The sequence below is a fragment of the Sminthopsis crassicaudata genome, chromosome 1 (assembly GCF_048593235.1).
Source record: "Sminthopsis crassicaudata isolate SCR6 chromosome 1, ASM4859323v1, whole genome shotgun sequence".
NCBI lineage: Eukaryota > Metazoa > Chordata > Mammalia > Dasyuromorphia > Dasyuridae > Sminthopsis > Sminthopsis crassicaudata.
The window spans coordinates 532,816,395-532,838,774 of record NC_133617.1 but is presented as its reverse complement, the minus strand read 5'-3'; the positions used below and the strand labels follow the sequence as shown (position 1 = coordinate 532,838,774).

At 34.6% G+C, this 22,380-nt stretch overlaps 1 protein-coding gene and 1 pseudogene across 1 annotated transcript; both read right to left on the bottom strand.

The window, feature by feature from the left end:
* Positions 1 to 1,996: 1,996 nt before the first annotated feature.
* Positions 1,997 to 2,545, bottom strand: LOC141550820 (interferon alpha-1-like). Its single transcript, XM_074281831.1, has one exon. The coding sequence runs from the start codon at positions 2,543 to 2,545 to the stop codon at positions 1,997 to 1,999; it is 549 nt and encodes a 182-aa protein (XP_074137932.1).
* Positions 2,546 to 15,150: 12,605 nt separating this feature from the next.
* Positions 15,151 to 22,170, bottom strand: LOC141550812 (interferon alpha-14-like; annotated as a pseudogene).
* Between the last annotated feature and the right edge of the window lie 210 nt (positions 22,171 to 22,380).

Below are 22,380 nucleotides of genomic sequence, written 5' to 3'. Positions count from 1 at the left end.
ACTGTTTTTGATGAGAGTCCTTTTAGGTTTTTAGCTCATTTTTTAAGTCTGAGGTCTACTCAATCCAAAGAAATAACAGCTGCTTTAGTTTGCCCTAGGGCAGTTCTGCTGATTGACTTCTGGTGCTGGGTAATCTTGGCTAAGTCCAAGTTCTTCTGGGGCTCAGGTGGTTTACAATTTGCCTTTTGTAACAAATCTCCCAAACTGCTTGCAACTAGGAAAGAGTCACCTGAGAGATTCACAGAAGATTCCTGGTCTGTAATGCAGCCACACTCTGACTCCCCATGCCAGTTCTTTGCCCCGTCACCCTGTGCTTCAGTCTGGATTTGGCAGACTGTCCCCCTGCTCATTTGAAATAGACCTATTCTGAAGTTTTTCCAAGGTATCTTCTTCTGGGTATGTATTGTACTCCCAATAAATGTGAATTCTTTGACTCTAAAACCAGTTTCGAGGCTTAATCTGCAATTGGTTTGAGAGAAGGTCAGAGAAGGTCACAGAAAGTCATGTCTGCTCTCTGCCATCTTGGCCCTGCCCTCTCCCAATGCTTTTCTTATTTTAAGCTTTACCTGAAAATTCCAGAAAAAAGAAAGCATAGACAATGGGGCAAGCTTCCATAAGTCGGTCACAGAAAAAATATGACTCTTTATCTTCTCATGAATAAATAACAATTCCCTCTCCCTATGTCATGAATGAGAATATAGGACTGAGTGAAAAATATTGTATGGCACAATTGAAAGACAAATGAAATGGAAAAATATCAAATTCTCTACCTGTGAGGACTTAAAAGGGGTATTTTCATAAATCATATGAAATGTAATATTGTTTTTATAATACACTATTAATTCTTGCCTGCAATCTTTTTTTTCCTTTTTGTCCATGCTTATTAATACCTAATCTACTTTCTTATTTACTATTCTACAAGTTCTCATTTACTTTGATATTTGTGTTTCATCCTTTACATTCTCCACCATGGAAACACTCAATGTGGAGTCATGTTTTAATAAGAATGACAACAATAAATAATAATAATGATAGCATTGTCTATGTTCTATTATATTTTTATTTTATTTTTAAAAATATTTCCCAATTACACTTTTAATGTAGATCAGGCAGTACTTAGGAATATAATTGGATGCACTATAGCCAATGGCCCTTGTTTAGATATTTCTCACTTTTGACCATCTACTTTGTTTCTAATTGTTTTCTTTCACTAAAAGTTCCCCCTGTAAATATTTTTTATTGAACTAGTGGCTTTCTTCTTACAGTGGCTTCATTAAGATATAGACTTGCTAATGAAATTTCTCAGCCAAAAAGCATGGACATTTTTGTCACCTTATTTCCATAATTATAATTTCCTTTTCATAGTTGTCATAATTTTTTTCCAGCTCCACAGCTTTGTGTCTATTATATCTTTCCTTGATACCTATATTTTGGACACTGGTTGTATCCTTCCTTTATGCTGCAATTCACTTGAGTATAAAGGACTATGTCATTTTCAACTATATATATATCCACTGAGAAGCACAGTGTCTCCAACTTAGGTGTTTTAGTAAGGGTTTGTTGAATTGTATCCTTGCAATCAAACTTCTCTGAACTCTTACGGATTATTAAATCAGTCTTTTCACATGAGTTTTATTAATAAAATAATTTTATTAGTAAAATATAGTTCTTTTAAAAGAATGCATTTTATATGAGCAATGTAACAATTAACAGTATACTTAATATAATTATTACAAAATGTTTTTTCTATGAACAATAAATATAAGTATAATCATGAGAATAAATAATATAAATAAATAAATAGAAAGTTGTAGTTTATAAGATGGTCAGTTATTGAACATAGATTCTAAGAGGAATGACTGCTTCTATTGTCTTAACATTTTTTTAGTGAATACAGATGATTTTCAGTTGACGTACAAATTCTTTCTAATGACTGACTGCTTAATTTTGGGAAGCAGCCAATTATTTGAAGAACTGAAAGTTTATGCTTCCTTCCTCAGACCCGAAGTTTTCTTGGAAGTTTATTCATGAACACAAAGATCCTCCGAATCTCTATCCTCACCATCTCCCAGGCACAAGAGCTATACTCTTTTTCTTGAAGGTACTGCCTTATTCCTTGGAAGTAGGTCTTCAGGGCCATTCTAAGATTCTCTTTTTTCAAATGCTCTTCCCATCCCACCTCCTGCCCAAGACAGCTCTTCAAGTGTTCCAGCTGCTGATCCAGTCCCATAAGTAGTTGTATGAGTTGTGTCTGATTCCATTCAGCAGGAGTGGTATTTAGGCTGAAGATGATGAAAATTTGCTGGAGAGTCTCATTAACAACGACTGTGGCATTTTCCCTCTGGAGCTGGCTGCCCTCCATGATTTCATTTGGGAAGTTGAAGTTAGTCCTGTCCTTCAGACATGGCAGCAGGAAAAATGTGCTCATTTGCCTGAGAAGGGAGAAGTCTTTCTTCAGGTCCTGAGTCAGATCACAGCTCAGGGAGCAGAGGGTGCTGGAGCAGAGCAGAACCATGGCAAGTGGTAACAAAGTCCAGTTCATCATGGTGATGCTGATGGATAGTTTGGGGTTGGTGAGCTTGGAGACCAGTGAGCCTTTGTCTCAGGTTCTTGGGTTATTTTGCCTCAAGACTACCCTATCTTAAATAGTGTTGAGAACATATGATAGGATTTCCTTTCACTTTCCACTTTTGAAATTTAGTTTTCATATTCATTTTAAAAAATGTCATTGCAACTTCTTCTTTGAAATATTTGTAAAACTGCAACCAAATTTAAAGCTAAAGAGAGTTCACAGGTTAGACATTTTTGTCTCATTCCCTTGTAGAGCACATAAAATCATTTGCTAAATGCCATCAATTTTGTCCCTGCAATATTTCTTACTCATGTTCTCTCCCTACTACTGCCTCTCACACTACCTGTATTTAAGAATTAACTCTTATCTTTCTTTGGTTAAAATTCCTTTCTCCACTTCACTCTATGGCCTCCTATTTAGCAATTCTCCAATTCTTAGACTAGAAATCATATTCTGCTGAACTTAATCTTTTCATTCCTATAATCTCTACTCTGTGATATAGACCTCCAAATAAATGGTCATGTCACATCTTTACTACATCTAAGCCATCCTCCAGGCATAGTTGGTTCACTGCCCTACTCTTTTTTCATTAGCCATGTGTATAAAATTTCTAGCCTGCCTTTCCTCACCTCATTCTTTCCAAAATTGAAAACAAAATCAGGTTAACTGTCTGTTCTTGTTTTTCAAAAGGCATGCTAATCTACATCCCCGTGACTTTCTTGAATACTTGTATTCTAAATAAATTTTTCCTTAATTGAATTTTAAAATCCTTTTAGCTTTTTTTTTTAAGTTTAGAGTTCCAAATTCTATCCATTTCTCTTTTCTTCACCTTCCCCCTCCCTGAGACACTAAGCTATCTAAGTTATACATGTATAATCACGTTAAACATATTTTCATATTAGTCATTTTGCATAAGAACAAAATGAAAGAAAGTAAAAAAGATTTGCTTTTATATGTATTCAAAAATATCTGTTCTTTTTTCCAGAGTCAAATAGCATGTTTCTCCAGGAGTCCTTTGCAATTATCTTGAATCATTATATTACTGAAAATAGTCACACTGTCAACAATTCTTCATTGTACAATATCTCTGTGACTATGTACCATATTCTCCTTGTTCTGCTCACTTCATTTTGCATGAGTTCATGTAAGTCTTTACATGGTTTTCTGAAACCTTTCTGGTTGTCATTTCTTATAGCATAACAATATTTTTTCACAATCCTGTACTAGAGCTTGTGTAGCCATTCCCAAATCAATAGGTATCTCTCAACTTCCAATTCTTAGCCATCACAAAAAAAAAAATCAGCTCTTATACATATTTTTGTAGAAGAAGGTCATTCTTCCCCTTTTTATGATCTATTTGGGATAGAAATCAGCATTAGTATTACTTCATGCACTTTTGGCTTAGTTCCAAATTATACGCCAGAATGGACAGGTAAATTTACAAATCCACCAACAGTATCTTAAACACTTTGTAACTTTTCATGACAAAATAACTCTACATGCTAATCTTCTTTCTTAGATGTATGCTCTCCAACTATTCAAACAGAAGATCCTAAATTAGGGTCAAAGGATCAATTAGCAATGTGGACAAGATCCCTTCTCCAGACCCAATGAATTCCTCCAAGAGAAATTAGGTACAAGATATAGAGCAATTATCACTGAATTCAAAAGACAAAGTAGGAAAGTAACCCGATGAGATGAGATCCTTATGAATTAACCTCAGAGCTAACTCTTAAAATGTCACTCTCACTAAGCTCTTGTGTAGCATGTACAAATTAAACAGGGTGTTTATACCTTGGATCATATTGGAATCTCTGGCTCATCTAGTGACTAAATAGTATTCCTACAGGGAAAGAAAGTCTGTTTGCAGAAGGGGATAGTGGCCTTATGATAGGTTTATTCTTAAAATATTTGGTGCAATGAGTGAATCCTTCTCTGAGAATATGTTATATCTCCCCACAAAACATGAATGAGAGAAGGGATATGTGATCTCCTGTGGAGAGCTGGTTTTCAAAATGATATGAGCTTATGCCTATGTATGCTCATATGGACGCATAGATGAGATTGCACAATTAATAGAAAAGAACACAATTACCTAGAAGACAAGTGGTTTCAGACAAAGCAAAAGTCAAAATTATCATTGGAGAAAAACAAAGGCACTAAACTTAATGGAAGAATTTTTTTTTAAAAAATAAACATTTAATTGGCTAATTAATGAAATCATTTTTATTAGATTATTTATTAAATTATTTATTTTTAATGTTATTATAAATATTATTTATATTAATGTAAACTAAAATAATTATTATAAATAGATCATTATAAATAATAAATTATTTATTAAATTAATAAGAATTTATTAGTTAATTTGTTACTAACAGACCATATATGTAATAAGTAGTAAACACTTAAAATATATAAATTTAACTAATTTGCAAAAACAACAAAGACATTTATATGAGCTTGTTGAATTAAATCTACTAACATCACAATATACCTAAGTTTAAGGATTCAAAGATCCAACAGGAATTATTTCTTAAGTCCCTCCTTGCTCCATTATTTTCTTACTCTGTGATTTGTGCCTAGTCTCTGAGTGAAAAACAAATTTCCTGTGACATCAGGCTAGTGAGACTCCATTTCCAGGGAAACAATTTTGAGCTCAATTCTTACTCTCATCTTGAGACAGGGTAAGACAGGGACTCCCTTCCTATGGATTCCCCTTTGACATCTGCTAAAACATGAGACATTCAGGGTTCTATTGGTGTTGTGGGTTGCCCACACAAATAACCCATTTTGAAATTTCCTTAATTTATGAGTATGTATCTATGTGTGAATTATCTGTACTCTTTACACTTCACAGAATCCACCTCAGCTATCTGATCTAGCTCCCAAATACAGCTCTTTTGTTTGCCAAATCTCATTTACATCATGGCCCTTAATCTGGTTTTCTCTGGGTACCTTGAGTTGCTGACTTCACTGCACTGGGCTTACCTCAGCTAAATTTACTTCACTTGACTAGAGGGGAAACTCCTTTCTCTACTTCTGTTTTCGATATGTTTGACATGAGTTCAGTTTCCTTTTGGTTTCTCATATCTCTTTTACCCTTGAGGAATTTTTGATATAAAAAAAATAGACTTCCAACACCCAGAAACCCCCCAAATAGAAATTCTATAGACTTTGAAAAATCTATTATCTTTTTTTTATTTGAAAATTTTCAAGAAGGGACAGAAGTTGCTTTATTTTTATTAAGGATCCAAGTTCCTTGTGATTCCTTGTAGAGTCATTTATGATTACTTTCTCCTTCATTCCCTGATTGCAGTTAATTACTTGGCTCTATGGTGTCATCCTCTATAATGTGGTTTGCATTTAGTTTTTCTCTACTTTCAGAAAAACCATGATATTTGGGTCCTGATCTCTTTTTGCTAAAGCTATTTGAAGTGACTCCTAGCTGTCCTTCCTAAATCCAGGTTATTCTCCTCCGTAAAACTGAGTAATCTTACACTGGTACGTGACATTTTTACTGAAACACTCCCAGTTATTCCCTATTGTCAATCAGGGGAAATGATTTGGAAAAGAGAAAAGAATACTAGACTTGGAAGTATGAGAGACCCATATTTAAATCCTACCTCTTGCACTTGTTAACTGTGTGACCTGCCTTACTGGTCACAGAGTTGAAGAATCTATTAAATAATGAAGATAAAATGCTTTACAAACCAATATATTCAGCCTGATCATACCAGGACATTTTTTGTTGTTGACATAATTGGGGTTAAGTGACTTGTCCAGGGTCACACAGCTAGGAATTGTTAAATGTCTAAGGCCAGATTTGAACTCAAGTCCTCCGACTTCAGGGCTGGTGCTCTATCCACCATGCCACCTAGCTGTCCCTTTACCAGAACATTTTTCATAAATTTTCAGCATTTGTATGACCACATCAGTAGTAGGCATACATTACAGATCAGGACTTGTTTTATTGCTTTGTTGATTTCCTAGATTTAAGAAAAGAACTGAAAATACATGATTAATGCATATTAAAATTTAAAAATATGTTATGTGTTTTATGGAGAGTTGGTTGTTAGCATTAATCAGCATGTAATTGTTTACTGTATGCCAATATTATATGAGTCAATATGTTAAATTTGGACCTAGAAGGTTTGAGAGCAAATCCCACTTTAGACAATTATTAGTTATAATCAAATTAAATTACTTAAGCCTTCTTAGACTCTGTTTTTTCCTCTATTAAAACTGACAATAATATTCATGCTACTTGCCTCATGAAATAAAAAATAATAAAAATTATAGTAGATTTTTAAAGTTTGTATATGTTAAAAGGAAGTTTGTTTTTAAACTTTAAAACTTTCCTAAATATTATTTATTAAGTAAAGCATAAATTCACAGCACCAGTAAGACTCTCTGCACTCTATATTCAGCTTATGCATTCAGATTTACCTTACTGTTCTTTCTATATACATGTTGTTGTTTCCCTTGGTTCTCAAAGAGGACCATGATATCAGGGAGGTGATGCCATGATATGCAAATGGGCTGAATTTAAGTGAGAGAGGGCTGGGCAAGGCCACCTGTCTCACGTTCCCCTCCAAAGCCTTTTGGGTACAGTGGACAGATATAGATTAGGACGACTAGAGATGATCCCAGGAGCAAGAGGAGGACTTGGTCGTTTTGAGCTAACATCTTTTCCTGATCTCAGGCCAGTACCAATAGTCTTGTGATGGAGAGAGTCATCTTCACCCAGAGAGAGGACTGTGGGAACTGAATGTGGATCACAACATAGCATTTTTACTTTTTTCTGGTTGTTTGTTTGCATTTTGTTTTCTTTCTCATTTTTGATCTGTGCAGCATAATAATTGTGAAAATATATATAGAAGAATTGCACATGTTTAACATATACTGGATTACTTGCCATCTAGGAGAGGGGGTGGCAGGAAGGGAGAGAGAAAATTTTGGAGGTTTTGCACAGGTGAATGTTGAAAACTATCTATGCATAGTTTTGAAAATAAAAGGCTTTTTATAAAAAAGGAAAAAAAGAAAAAGAAAGCTTGAAACCTTTCTATTTCATTGAATCATCAACTTTTGCCTTGATGTATTACACTTAACTTAGCCAGGAAGGTGATTCTTTGTTGTAGTCCTAACTCCTTTGGCTTCCAGAACATCATATTTCTTGACTTCCAATCTTTCAATATTGCAGCTGCTGTATAATACTAATTGTGCCTCCCTAAGTTATTTGACTATTTGAAATTTTTTTTTATCTGAGAGTTCTGAAATTTGGTTATAATATTCCTTGGAGTTTTCTTTTGTGGATTTCTTCCCTAAAGTGATGGGTGAATTATTTCAATGTTTACCTTACCCTGTGTTTCCAGGATATCAGGGCAGTTTTCCTTGATAATTTCTTGAAAGAAACTGTGCAGGTCCTCTTTGTGATTATGCCTTTCAACTAGCCCAGTTAATCTAAGATTGTCTATCCTAGATTTGTTTTCCAGGTCTGCTGTTTTCCCATGAGATATTTTACATTTTCTTCTATTTTTTCCACTCTTTTGACTTTGATTGTTTCTTGATGTCTCATACAGTCTTGGCTTTCACTTAGTAGTTCCAAAATTTTAGTAGTTGTATTTCCAAATTAGCTTCTGTTGTTTTCTTTTCTATTTGGCCAATTGTAATTTTTAAGGAGTTTTTACTTCAATGATTTTTGTATCTTCTTTTCCATTTAGCCAATTCTATTTTTAAGCAGTTGTTTTCTTTACCAAGCTAATGACTCTGTCTTCATAATTCTCTTGAATCACTTATCTCTCTCTCCATTTTTCTTCTACATCTCTTGTCATTTTTAATCTCTTTTTTGAACTTTTCAATGAGTTTTTTCCCTAGCCTTGAGATCACTTCCCATTTTACTTTTGAGTTCTGCCCATGTGTGTTTTCACATTATTATCCTCTTCTAAATTTATATCTTTTATTTTCCCTGTCACCATATTAACTTTCTACGATCAGATTCTTTTTGTTTTTGTTGTATTCATCTTCTTTGGCCTTTTTCCTCTTAAAAAAAATAAGCTCTGCTCCCAAGATAGAAAGAGTACTGTCTTAGGCTTCCTTTGCTAGTGGCTATAGGTCCTGGGTGTTTGCCTAGTGCCACACTGATGATGTCCTGAGTCCCACTCAGGACCTTCTAGGCTGGTACTATGATGAGACTACTGGAACTGGGGTGGCTGGTGCAGCTGGAGGCAATAGGGATCTGACAGTTTTTGTGGTACTGAGCTAGGTTCCTAGTGGTGATGCTTGGTATGTGCTCAGAACATTGGGATATTTTACATTTCCCCAGGTCTACACTGAAGCACATGGTGCTTTGGCTTCTGGCAAATGCCTGTTTGCCCTGTGATAAATTGAAGCACAATAGTTCTGGAACTCCTCTCGGAAGCTACAGGTTTCTACAGGTTGCCAATTTGTCTGGAGCTAAGCTGAAACATGTGGAGGTCCTCAGAACTGGAGTCTCCCTGTTATTCTGGCTATTCTAGGGCAGGTGAGATGTCCTGCTATCAGTTTTTGACTACTTTATTATACTGAGATTCAGCATCTATCACTAGTTGCTGAGATGGAGTTGCTGCTTGCTTGCTGGGACACTTTCTGTCCTGGACTGCATATACCCTTTACCTGAGTGAAGTTCCAGTACACATACAAAAACTGACAAAATTTCCAGGTTATATATCGAGGAAGGTTATACCCCAGAGTGCAAGGATGCCTCCATTTTTCATCCCTATGAAGCAAAAGGAAATAGGTTTTTCTTATAACAATCACAAGGGTCATTGCTGATAAGTTTATTGACAGACTCTTCTTTCAGTCAGATGTTAGTCATCTTTCTGAGAGTCAATGTGACTAGAATGGACTGAGGAAGTATCAGTATGGAGTTAGCTGCTCAACAGGTCAGGGAGAAATGTCACAGCAGAATAGAGTTCTAAACAATGTTCATCAATCTGACCAAGGCTTTTGGTATTGTCAGTTGTGAGGGCTTGCAGAACATCATGGTTAAATGTGGTTGCCTTTGGAGAAGGGAGATATCTTAGGTTTTACTGGCTAAATTCTTTCTTAAGATCTTAAACCAAAACATATTATTCTAATTGGCCGCCATTGGTCCTAGCCAGCCAGCCCCCTTTGGTGATTAGGTCCTGATTGACCGAGACTGAGCAATCATTTCTACTTTGGCCAGAAACCCTGAGGGTCTTTTCCTTCCAGATTCATTTATTTATTTATTTAGATTTTTTATTTTGGACTAAATGAAAGATGAGATTCTTGCCTCACTTGTTACTTAGCCTTACTCACTGAACGGATGCAGTCTCAGTCAAACTTAAACCTGTTGAAGACCTTAGCTTAAAAAAGAACAAAGTCTCTCATTGCTTCCAGGGCCATCTCCAGCAATCCTGATCTATATCTGGCCACTGGACCCAGATGACTCTGGAGGGGAAACCGAGGCAGGTGACCTTGCATAGCCCTCCCTTACTTCAATTTATTGTATGTCATGGAATCATCTCCCTGACATCATGCTCCTCTTCAAGAACCCAACAATAACAACATAGTCTAATGAAGGAGAATCCCAATTATGTCTTAGATATCCAATATGTGCTTTCCAAAAATAAGTCTAATCAGACACTGCCATAGGACATGAATTTGAAAAACTAACTGGTTCAATTGGAATAATTTCTTAAGTTTCTCTTCTCTAAGGGCAGCTAGGTGGCGCAGTGGATAGAGCACCAGCCTTGAATTCAGGAGGACCAGAGTTCAAATGTGGTCTCAGATACTTAACACTTCCTAGCCATGTGACCCTGGGAAAGTCACTTAATCCCAGCCTGGGGGGGGGGGGGGGAAGTTTCTCTTCTCTAATTGTATGATTTATATAATTAGTGAAAATACATTCCAAGAACAGCTCTAAATAAAATGAGTTTTTAACTCCCTAAGTGGTACATAAGGAAGGGACTTTAAATCCCATGGATCTCACTTGGAGAATTGCAAATATGTGAAACACTCAGGTTGCACCTGTATGTTTTAGGGTACTTACACAGTTTATATTGATATGTCATCAGATTGTGATTGAGTATGAATATGTTAATTTTCCATTCTTTTCAAAGGACACAGTATCCTCCTTGGCTATCTATTGCAACCTCTTGATAAAGCTTTTTTGCTTGCTTACACTCAAGGCCTGAGTTGTTGAATTAAATGGTCTGGATTTCTGTCAATTTAATTTCCTCTTCTTGGCCAGAAAGAGGGGAAAACTCATTTTCTGCTTTTATTTTCAATTCAGTTAACATGAATTTTACTAAAAAGAAAATTTTAAAGATGAGAAAATAAAATTTTTGCAATTTAAAAGTTCCATAAGGAAATTCCATTGATTTATAAATTATATATTTTTCCTTTATTTGAAAAACATCAGAAGGGACAGAAATTATTTCCAGGACAAAAATTGTCCTGCTAATTGTCCAGGTACTGATTTCACATTATTTAGTCCTCCTGGAGCAAAATCAAAGTTTTAATTTCCATTATTGCCTTTTATGGACATTGGAGAAACTGTTTGCAGTACTGACCCTTTTTTCAGAGGAAGGTGTCTGAGAAAGTGTGATCTGCAGAGAGAAGTGAAACAAAATTATGTAATAATTTCAGTGAAGAAAATAAAATCCTGATAGCATAAATATGAGGTACAGCTTCTAGGGGAGATGTAGCAATAATCTTAAGGCAACCTGGCCTTGGGAGTAATAAAGTTAAAAATGATTTATTTCATCTTTTTAAGGCTTTTTATTTTCAAAATAGATGCATATACAGTTTTCAACGTTCACCCTTGCAAAACTTTGTGCTCCAATGTTTTTTCTCTTTCCCTTCCTCCCACCCACTCCCCTAGAAGGCAAATAATACAATATGTGTGTTTTTTTTCCCTTTTTCTGAGGCTGGGGTTAAGTGACTTGCCCAGGGTCACACAGCTAAGAAGTGTTAAGTGTCTGAGACCAGATTTGAACTCTGGTCTTCCTGAATTCAGGGCTCCAGGAATCCACTGTGCCACCTAGCTGCCCCAATACAATATATGTTAAACACATTTCCATAATTGTGATGCTACACAAGAAAAATCAAATCAAAAAGGGAAAAAATGAGAAAGAAAACAAAAGCAAGCAAACAACAACAAAAAGTGATAATACTATGCTGTGATCCACACTCAGTTCTCTCCCTAGGTACAGATTGCTCTCTCCAACACAAGTCAATTGGAACTGTCCTGAATCACCTTGCTGTTAAAAAGAGCCACATTCATCAGAATTGACAATCATATAACCTTATTGTTTCCAGGTACAATGATCTCCTGGTTCTACTTAGCATCAGTTCATGTAAGTCTCTGAAATTATCCTGCTGAATATTAAATTATTAATTAAGAAATTATCATTTCTTATAGAACACTAATATTCCAGAACATTCATATACCATAACTTATTCATCCATTCTCCAATTGATTCAATTTCCAGTTTCTGGCCACTACAAAAAGACCTGCCACAAACATTTTTGTACATATGGGTCCCTTTCCCTTCTTTAAGATCTCTGTGGGATATAAGCCCAGTAGTAGCGCTGCTGGGTCAAAGGGTATGCACATTTTGATAACTTTTTGGGCATAATTCCAGATTGCTCTCCAGAATGGTTGGATCAGTTCACAATTCCACCAACAATGTATTAGTGTCCAAGTTTTCCCATATCCCTTCCAACATTCTTCATTATCTTTTCCTGTCATTTTAGCTAATCTGAGGGTGTGTAGTGGTACCTCAGAGTTTTCTGAATTTGCATTTATATAGATAAATAGATAAATTAGAATATTAAAACTCTATAAAATTGATACTTAGAACTAAAAGTCAATGTGTTGAAAAAACTAATAAAATTTATATACCTTTAACCTCTCAATAAAAAAGATTTGTGGAAAAATCAATCAAAAGATAAATCCCTAAAATTGTAATATATATATATATATATATATATATGTATATATATATATATATACATATATATATATTTGAAAGAACTTATTGTATCAAATTATATGCTAACAAAACTGAGAATTCAAAAAAAATTATGGGATGATATACAAAAATATGTTACCCAAAATTTTAAAAAATACTAACTGGGAATCTTAAACAATTCAATCTCAATAAAGTGAATTCAAACATTTGTAAATGAATTACCAAAAATATTAGTCTTATATATACATATATTGTATTTAATTTATACTTTAACATATTTAACATGTTTTGGTCAACCTGGCATCTGGGGGAGGGGAAGGAGGGGAAAAATTGGAACAAAAGGTTTGGCAATTGTCAATGCTGTAAAATTGTCCATGCATATATCTGATAAATAAAAACTATAATTAAAAATATTAGTCTTTATCAAATTATAGGAGAATTCTATCAATCTTTTTTTTTTAAATCAATTACAGCTATGCTACTATAATTGCTCTTTAAAATTTAGAAAGACTATAAAACTTTTTTTAGAGCAAATATAGCCTTAATGTTTATAACAAGGAACATTAAATATAAGATGAAAAACTGTAGACTAATATCAGTACGAAGGAATGAAAGAAAAATATAAACTGATATCAATACAAACATTTATTCAAATATGTTAAAATAAAATCCTAGAAAATAGACTAACAATTTATGAAAGAATCATTCATTAAGGGCAAATTAGATTTAAGCCTAATATGTGTGAATAGTTCAACATTAAGAAAATAAGTAGCCTAAAGATAGGAAAGAAAAGGCTGGAATGTGCCTGAGCTTTCCCAAACTATACTTCCAGAAACTTTGAATAGTGTTACAAAACCAATTCTGTAGCGGCAGAACCAACAAAAATACAGGGTGAAACAATTTCCCAGCCCAAGACAACTTGGAAAGATAGGAAGGAAGGTTTGTCCCACTGCAGTTAGAACATAGCATGGTCCATCTCTAACACAAGCTATTCCAGCACAGGCTGTGTCACAGCAATTCTGTGGCACATCTTGTTAGCAATTGAATAAGTAGCTGCAGAGGTAGCTTCCAGACCTCTTAGATAATATGGTAAAAAAGTTGAACAATTTGTTCAGAAGGAGAATACAAAGGTGCTTTAACTGGCACTGAGTGAAGTACTTTTCTTATTTCCTATACATGGATATGGGTTACAATAGCATTAATACACCAGAGCTTGTAGCCACATGGGAACAGGGACCTCTATCACAATTCCAGGGCAGAAAGGAGTCCTTGTGGTCATTCACAGACAAGAGCACAGTTCTGTATAGTAATAAATATACCTATTTTTAAATTATATCACCTCAGAAGAACTGAAAACTTACAGACTCCCACAACTAGCCCTGAAAACAGCTACACCAAAGTTTAAAACAGTGCTTTAGAAAGTGACTTAGAAAATTAAATATTTACATTGTCTACATTCTACTGTATTTTATTTCATTTTGTTAAATATTTTCCAATTACATTTTAATGTAGTTCAGGCAATACTTAGGTATGTGGTTGGCTGCATTATAACCAATGGCCTTGGTTTGGCCATTTCTTACTCAGGGGCTATGACTTTGTTTCTAATTTTTTGCTTTCACTAAAAGTGCTCTTATAAATATACTTAACCAGAGACTTTCTTCTTATCAATAATTCATTAAGGTATAAACCTACCAGTGGAATTTCTCTGTCAAAAGGTATGGAAATTTTATTCACATTTTCCCCATAATTACAATTTTCTTTCAAGAACTATTATATCATTTCACAGCTTCAAAGTTTTGTGTGTATTACATCTTGCCTTTGGACACATGTATTTTGGACACTGGTTGCAGCATTCTTTTAGACTGTAACTCATCTGAGGGCAATAGGACATACTTCTGGTATGCTAATGTGATTGCAACCCATATCCATGTATAGGAAATACAGCAAAGTCCTTCAATCAATGCCAGTTAAAGGAATTTTTTATTCTCCTTCTGACCAAATTAAAACTATGTCATTTTCAGCTGTCTATATCCATTGAGCAACATAGTACTTCCAACTCGGATATTTTAATAGGTGCTTGTTGGATTGCATTTTTGCACTTAATTTTCTCTGATTCTTACGGATTATTAAATCAGCCTTTTCACATGATATTTATTAGTAAATTAGTAAAGTTATGTTTTTGTTAGTATTTTATTAATATTATATATTAGTATTATAATATAACATATTAAACAATAGTTTTATTGGTAAAATAATGTGCTTTAAAGGAATGCATTTTATATAATAAACAATTAACAATAGATAGTATAAGTATGGAAATGTGAACAAAAATATAATTATGAGCAAAAATATATATAAATAAATACATAAATAAATAGAAGGTTGTAAATTATAAAATAGTCAGCTATCAAACACCTGTGATGATCCTCAAAGCCCCTTTCAAAAAGTAATGGAAGCTTATATTGTCTTAACATCATTTAGTGAATACAGATATTTTTCATTTGATGTAGAAATTACTCTTTCTAATGATTGATTGCTTAATTTCAGGAAGCAGCCAATTAATTGAAGAACTGAAAGTTTATGTTTTCTTCCTAAGTCCTAGAGTTTTCTTATTAGTTTATTCATGAACAGAAAGACCCTCCTGCTCTCTACTCTCATGATCTCCCAGGCACAGGAGCTATATTCTTTACCTTGTAGGTACTGACTTATCCTTTGGAAGTAGCTCTTTAGGACCAGTCTGGTGTTCTGCTTCTAAAAGAAGGTTCCTCCTATTCCACTTCATGCTCAAGAGGCCTCTCCAGCTGTTCCAGTGGCTGATCCAGTCCAATAAGAAATTGCATGAGTTGGGTCTGATTCCAAGCAGTGCTATTCAGGCTGAAGATGTTAAAAATCTTCTGAAGCATCTCATGAACCATGACTGTAGTATTTTCCCTCTGGAGCTGGGTGCCCTCCATGGCTTCCTTTGGGAAGTTGAAGTTGGTGCTGTCCTTCAGATATCAGCCGGAAAAATGTGCACATTTGGTTGAGAAGGGAGAAGTCTTCCTGCAGTACTGACTTAGGTCACAGCCCAGGGAGCAGTATTGGAACAGAGCAGTACCAGGGCAAGTGGCAACTCTTTTTTCTCTCCTCCCCCCTCCCTGAATAAGCAGTCTGATATTGATTACACATGTAAAGCATTTTTATATTTGTCATATTGTAAAAGAAGGCTGGGAAAAAGAATGAAATTAAAAAATAATATACTTCCATATCTATTTAGATAATATCAGTCCTTTTTTTGGAGATAGTGTATTTCATCGTGAATCCTTTGAGATTATTTTGAATCATTGTATTACTGAAAAAAGCCAAGTCATGTATAATTCTTCATTATGTAATATTGCTAATCACTGTTCACTATGTTCTGGTTCTGCTCACTTTGTATCAGTTTATTTAAATTTTCTGAAATCATTGTGCTTATCATTTTTATAACATAGTCATATTTTATCACAATTACATTCAGCCATTCTCCAACTGATTGGCTTTTCCTTCAATATCCAATTCTTAGCCAGCACAAAAAAAGCTGCTATACATATTTCTGTACAAATAGGTCTGTTCCTCTTTTTTATAATATTATAATGAGAATAACTTATATAATTTTATAATGAGAATAGTTGGTGCAAGGGGAGACCCCTTCTTTGAGAGAATGCTATGTTTCCCTACACAACATTCTGGCCAATGAGAAGAGATATGTGAGCAGCTTTCAGGATGATGTGAGCATGTATGTGGATTTGCACTGATAGCTAAGATTGCACAGTTAATAGAAAAAGGCCCAGACAAAGAAAAAATTGAAATTATCATTATCATTAGAGAAAAACAAAGGCACTATCCTTAATGGAAACATAAAATTAAACAATTAAACCATATACATACTAAATAATAGAGCCTCAAAATTCATAAAGAAAATTTAACTGAACACACAAAGACAAAAACATTTACATGGTTTTGTTTGGATTGAATCTTCTAACACATCACAGTATATTGAGGTCTGAGGATCCAAAGATTCACCAGGAATTATTTCTAAAGTCCCTCCTTGCTCCAATATTTTCTCTGAATAAGAAATAAGTTTCCTGCAAAGTCAGATCGATGAGACTCCATTTCCAGGAAGATAATTTTGAGCTCAATTCTTACTCTCATCTTGAGGCAGGATAAGGCAGGGAATCTCTGTCCCATGGATTCCTCTTTAATACTTGCAAAAACATGAGACACTCGGGGTACCCACAGAAAGAACCTATCTTAGCATTTCCTCAGTTAATGATTGTGGATCTATGGAATTATTTGTACTCTTCACACTTCACAGAATCCCCCTCAGCTCTTTTATCTGGTTTACAAATACAGCTCTTTTGCTTGCCAGGCCTTACTTTACATCATGTCCTTGTAGATTGTGTTTCTCTAAGTACCCTGAGTTGCTGACTTCATGAACTGGGTTTAAGTCAACTAAATTTACTTTGCTTGACCAGAAAGAAAATTACTTTCTCTACTTCTATCTTCAGTTTCCTTTTGGTTCCTCACTTTTGATTCCTCCTTTTTCTTCGCAAAGAATTTTTTGATGTAGAGAAAACAGAATTTCCATTCTTCAAAATTTTATATCCTTTGAAATCTATTACCTTTCACTGAAATGAATGGATACTGAGTGAAGTGAGCAGAACCTGGAGAACTTTGTACATAATAACAGCAAGATTAATGTGGTGATCACCTAAGATAGACTTAGCTCTTCTCAACAATATAGTGAACCATGACTTCTGGATGTACTTCCATGCACTTCCAGAGAGAGAGAACTGAATGCAGATTGAAGGTATTATTTTCACCATTTTTGTTTATTTGCTTGCTTTTTCTTCCCTGTAGTTTTTCCCTTTTATTTTGATTTTTTTTCACAACATGATCATATGGAAATGTGTTTAAAATGATTGTATGTGTATAACTTATATCAGAATGCTTACTATCTTGGAGAAGAGGTGACAAAGGAGGGAGGGAGAAAAAATTTGGAATTAAAAAGCTTACAAAAATAAATGTTGAAAACTTTCTTTATATGTAATTAGAAAAATAAAATTATATTGGAAAAAAAGAAATCTATTACCTTTCTTCATTTGAAAAACTTTTAAGAAGAGACAGATATTGCTCTATTTTCATTTTTATTAATGGTAATTATACCTTCCTAGTGTCATGTTTTTTGAAGAACTGTGTCTGTTAGAATTTACCAGCACACAATTGTACTATATATCACTATTATATGAAAGTTATTGTGGCATATCATATTGAATATAAGATTTGGTCCCAAAGGTCTAGTTCAAATCCTACTTTAGACAATTATTAGTTACATGTGCATATATTTACATATTATTGGTTATAACCAAAATAAATTACTTAAGCTCTCATAACCTTCATTTCTTCCTCAATTAAAATGAACTTAATAATATTTATATTACCTCCCTCATAAAATAAATAAATAATTATAATATAATTATAATCATATTTATATAGTGTTTTAAATTTTAAAATGCTATGAGGAAGTTTGTTCTCAAACTTTAAAGAACTTTACTAAATTTGGTTTATCATTTACTAAAGAAATTGAAAATAAATGATCCTTTCATTATGTTTGTTGAATTGAAAGCATTCATGATGTGTACACATGCAGCTTTTGAGCTAAGTAGTCTATAAGTTTTAGTTTCTATAATTTTTTGGGCCTCAATCACTGCATTGAAGTGGTTCGTTTGTGTTCATTTAGTTTGAAAGATTTTGTCTAGTACTAAATAGAATTTCTCTCCTAAATTCAGAGAGAATTATTAGCCTTATGTTTTTTATTATAGTCTATTTGCTTAGAGTTATGACTAACCCTCCAAGGCAAGATAAACAAATGTGGCATAAAATTCCATTCTGTGACTTTGGGACTGTGATGGAACCAACTGCCTTCACTCCATCATTCACTTCTGCAACTAAGATGTGTGCAATCTTTCCTCCCTTCTGGACATGATCTATATCTTTCTTTTGGATAAATTCTCTAATGAAGTTCACATATTAATCTGAGTAATCTAATGTCTATGGGAGAAGAAAAGCATATGTCATTGTAGTCAACACTCAAAACAAAGTTCATATTTTCAAATGACATAACCTCATAAAACATCAGTTTCCTTTTCTTAAAGTGGAGAAAGTTCTATCTCTAGTACCTTCCCACAGAACTGTTTTGAGGAAGAAAAAGGATAATGTATATAAAGTACATATGAAGCCTACTCCTATAACTATAAAGAAAAGCAATAATATGTAACCTGTGGCTCAAAATCTATTTGCATGAGTCTCTCCTCATTGGAAGAGACCAATTTCAAGGCTCTGGCTCTTGAGGAGAGAGAGTGTGAGAGCTTGGGAGAATAAAAATCATGTTTTGGTTTCTGGCTTCAAAACTAAAGACACACCGGTCCAGAATTTCTTTGAGTTTTCAAAGGGAGAGAAAGACTCTAGAAATAAATTGACAAGAGGAGCTGCCACCTACATTATGTCACTATGCCCAGTTTATTTCCCTATCTTCTTAGATTTCATGTTGGGTAAGAACTTGGGGAAGAGCTCTCTCTTGGATAAGCTGAGATTTCTCACTAACATTGGAAGGTTTCCTTGCCTCTTGTGTTAAACCAATTTCCTTTTGCTCTCAGTTTGAATAAATTAGTTTATTTTCCTTAAGTAATCTTTGTATAATTGGTATTTTGTGGGAAGGGAATCAAGCTATGGATATATAGCTTGAAACAGTCCTTCCCCATTAAGGGATAGCAATCAGGAGCTCATCTTGAACCTAGAAATTATTTCCCCCCAGTGGTCCTCAAACTTTTTAAATAGGGTGTCAGTTCACTGTGGGAGGGCCAGACTATAGTAAAAACAAAAGCTCACACTCTGTCTCCGCCCCTCAGCCCATTTGCCATAACCAATGGGGCGGGGAACATCCTCGGCGGGCTGCTTCTGCCCGAGGGCTGTAGTTTGAGAACCCCTGCTAGACTAACAATATTTAGAAGAGCAGATAAATATAATTCTAGCTTGATGCTCCCTTTCGGAAGACAGTAGACACTCTCTGATCCCAATCTTCTGTCCTCCTGGAAGGAAATAAAATCTCTATGGTAGAAGGGTAAGAGGAGAAGACTCTAGAAATAATTTTTCTTGCCTCCCTATGAGCCACATCTAGGTGACTCGTGTGGAAATATATAGTCTCTATAAGTACATCCACCATTCCTGACACCAATATTCCTGAATCTCCACACTCCTCTGGGTTTCCCTGTGCACTCATCATCCTCTACCTTATACCATTGGTATTCATGTTCAAAGCTCTCCTCCCACCTCCCCACCATTGAAAAAAAAATCCCAGTCAAATAACCTGTCTTAAAGCTCATGATCTGGCTCCAGTCAGTGAAGATAAAGAAGTAGTCTGAGAATATGGCAGTGAGGACCTGTAGGGAGAAAATCCCGCCCCGTGCCATCAGTACTTAAGAGCTAGAGAACCAGATTCCAGAAGGCTGAGCAGTTGCCACTTAGAAAACTAATCCATAGAATAAGTTAGAACTTTTCTAATAACCGAACAAGAGCAAGAGGAAAAAAATAACTATATTTTTCAGTCAGGACCAGAATCAATAAATAATATTACCACTTGTAAACTTTTAAACTTCTTTTGCTTGCTCTTAAAGACAGCATGTAATAGTGAGAAGACCCCAGGATTGGAAATTGTCTTATAGTAGATACTTAGCTCTAACACTTTACAGCTGTATGACCCTGAGTAATTCACTTTATTATTTTCCTCATCTGCAAAATGGGGTCATTAGTATTACACAAATATAGTTATTATTATTGTATGTTTCCCTTATAGTGCTTTATGATAAATTTCCTTTTTTAAAAAGACAGAGTTCACCTTAAGCTGCTTTGGGGAAAGAGAGGAAAAAAGTTGGGGAATTCTCCCTAAAAGGCTTCAGGAGATAGGGGATCTTGTGAAAACCAGGGAATGTGATTTCAATGAAAACAATAGAGATTGGTTCAAAAACAAAACTAAGTTACAAGATGGGGGACCCCAGGCCCAACACACACGAGAATATAACCAAACAATGTAAAAAGTAAGAGGAAAAAAAAAAGAACTCTCACACCAAAAGCCTACTTTGATAAAGGGACAGAGAAAAAATGATTATAAATTCAGAGAAATGAGGTACTTTATAAACACTATTGCACTGACGCCAGCAGAGGGCAGAAAAGATGCATTTAATCAGTCTGTTCACATTCATTCCATTGATAAAGTTATTGAAAGAAGCTGCAGTGGTTAAGCCTATGGACAAAGTGAAGGTTGAAAAACAATAGTCACAAATAATAAATTTAGATGGACCAACTTTAAGGTCGTTGTTTAGAAATGAGAAAACTGAGGCACAGAGATGAAATGATTTTTAAATATGACCTCTAAAGCATCTTTAAGTTTCTTCATTCAATCTGAAATTACAATTTCTCTTAAGGTAACTCCAGTTCCAAAGAGTTCCCATACGTTGTCTAAAGTTAGTGCTTGATTACAACTAAAGCCTGTCTGAAGTTTATTGACAGATTATAACTGTTTTTAAGAAGGATAGTATGAATTGATTGGTTTACATAATCAATATCACCACTCTGACATTCTTTCTCTAATATTAATATTTGTTGGCCCTAACAAACTATTGGATTATGTTTGGAAAGTTCATAATACCAAACCCTATTTAGTTCTTTAGTACTTGGGGAGGTTCTACATTTCCTTTTTGAATGCCTTCCTCTGTGCCATCTTACTAAGGAGTCTCAAGAAAATCTCCGTGGCTTAGTTCACAATTAAAATGAGAAATTAATGTTCTTCTATACTTCCAAATGTAATTCAATAAGGTTGGAATTCTTTTGCTACGGACTGAACCAATCCCATCTAGATAAGAGAATGAAATTGTTTGTCTTGTTTCCCTTGGGGTAGTCCCTCACTGAGGCAGAGTTGAAAATTTTCTCCTTCAAAGAGTTTTAGAGTTTCAGGGTCCCTTCTTCACTCCCACTAAAAAAGACCCTCTACTATACCAAAGGTTACCTCAAATTAGTCCCCAGTGAATTCCTGCCATAATAAGGGCTGTCATTCTGGAACTTTAAACTTGGGCAATAAGGTAAGTAGGCTCAATTAAGTACTAAATAAAAAAGATCAGGTAAACTCTGAACAGTATACACTCTCTATTTACATATGTATGTAAATATATGTATATATATACATACACAGAGAAAGAACTGCATCCATTATCAAATACATTCTAAGGCTGTTAAGATAGATTATTTGTGTGGACATCTTGAAGCTCAGACAATCCCTCATATCTGCGTTAATCAAAAATCAAAGGAAAATCTGGAACTGAAAATCCATATGTAACTACTTAATGTAAATAAAGTATGAATCTAAGCTAATTGATCACTAAAAAGTATTCCTGGCTAATTAAAGATGGCCAAATTCTCTGATTCCATGACTTTACTGACTAATATATCAATAGCCATGAAGGTGGCTAAAGCAGGCTCTGTGGAGTACCTAAAGCTTGGGCAGGTATAAAAGCTGTCAATGTCATCCTCTGCCATCTGTTTTGCCATAGGGCTCTACTAACTCTGGAGAAAAAATAAGGCTGATGACTTTGGATAACTTTGACTCATTTAAATCCAATTCAAACACAAGTCATGACAATGATATTATTGGTCCTCTTCCAAAATGAAGAACTAACAACAATTCCACAGAGTTGGAAATTTCTTTAAAAATCTTATGACATTGCTTCAGCTTGAGTTCTTATTATATTCAATTCAACT

Excerpts from the sequence above, each read along its gene's own strand:
- LOC141550820 (XM_074281831.1), bottom strand. The coding sequence starts at position 2,545 with ATGATGAACTGGACTTTGTTACCACTTGCCATGGTTCTGCTCTGCTCC.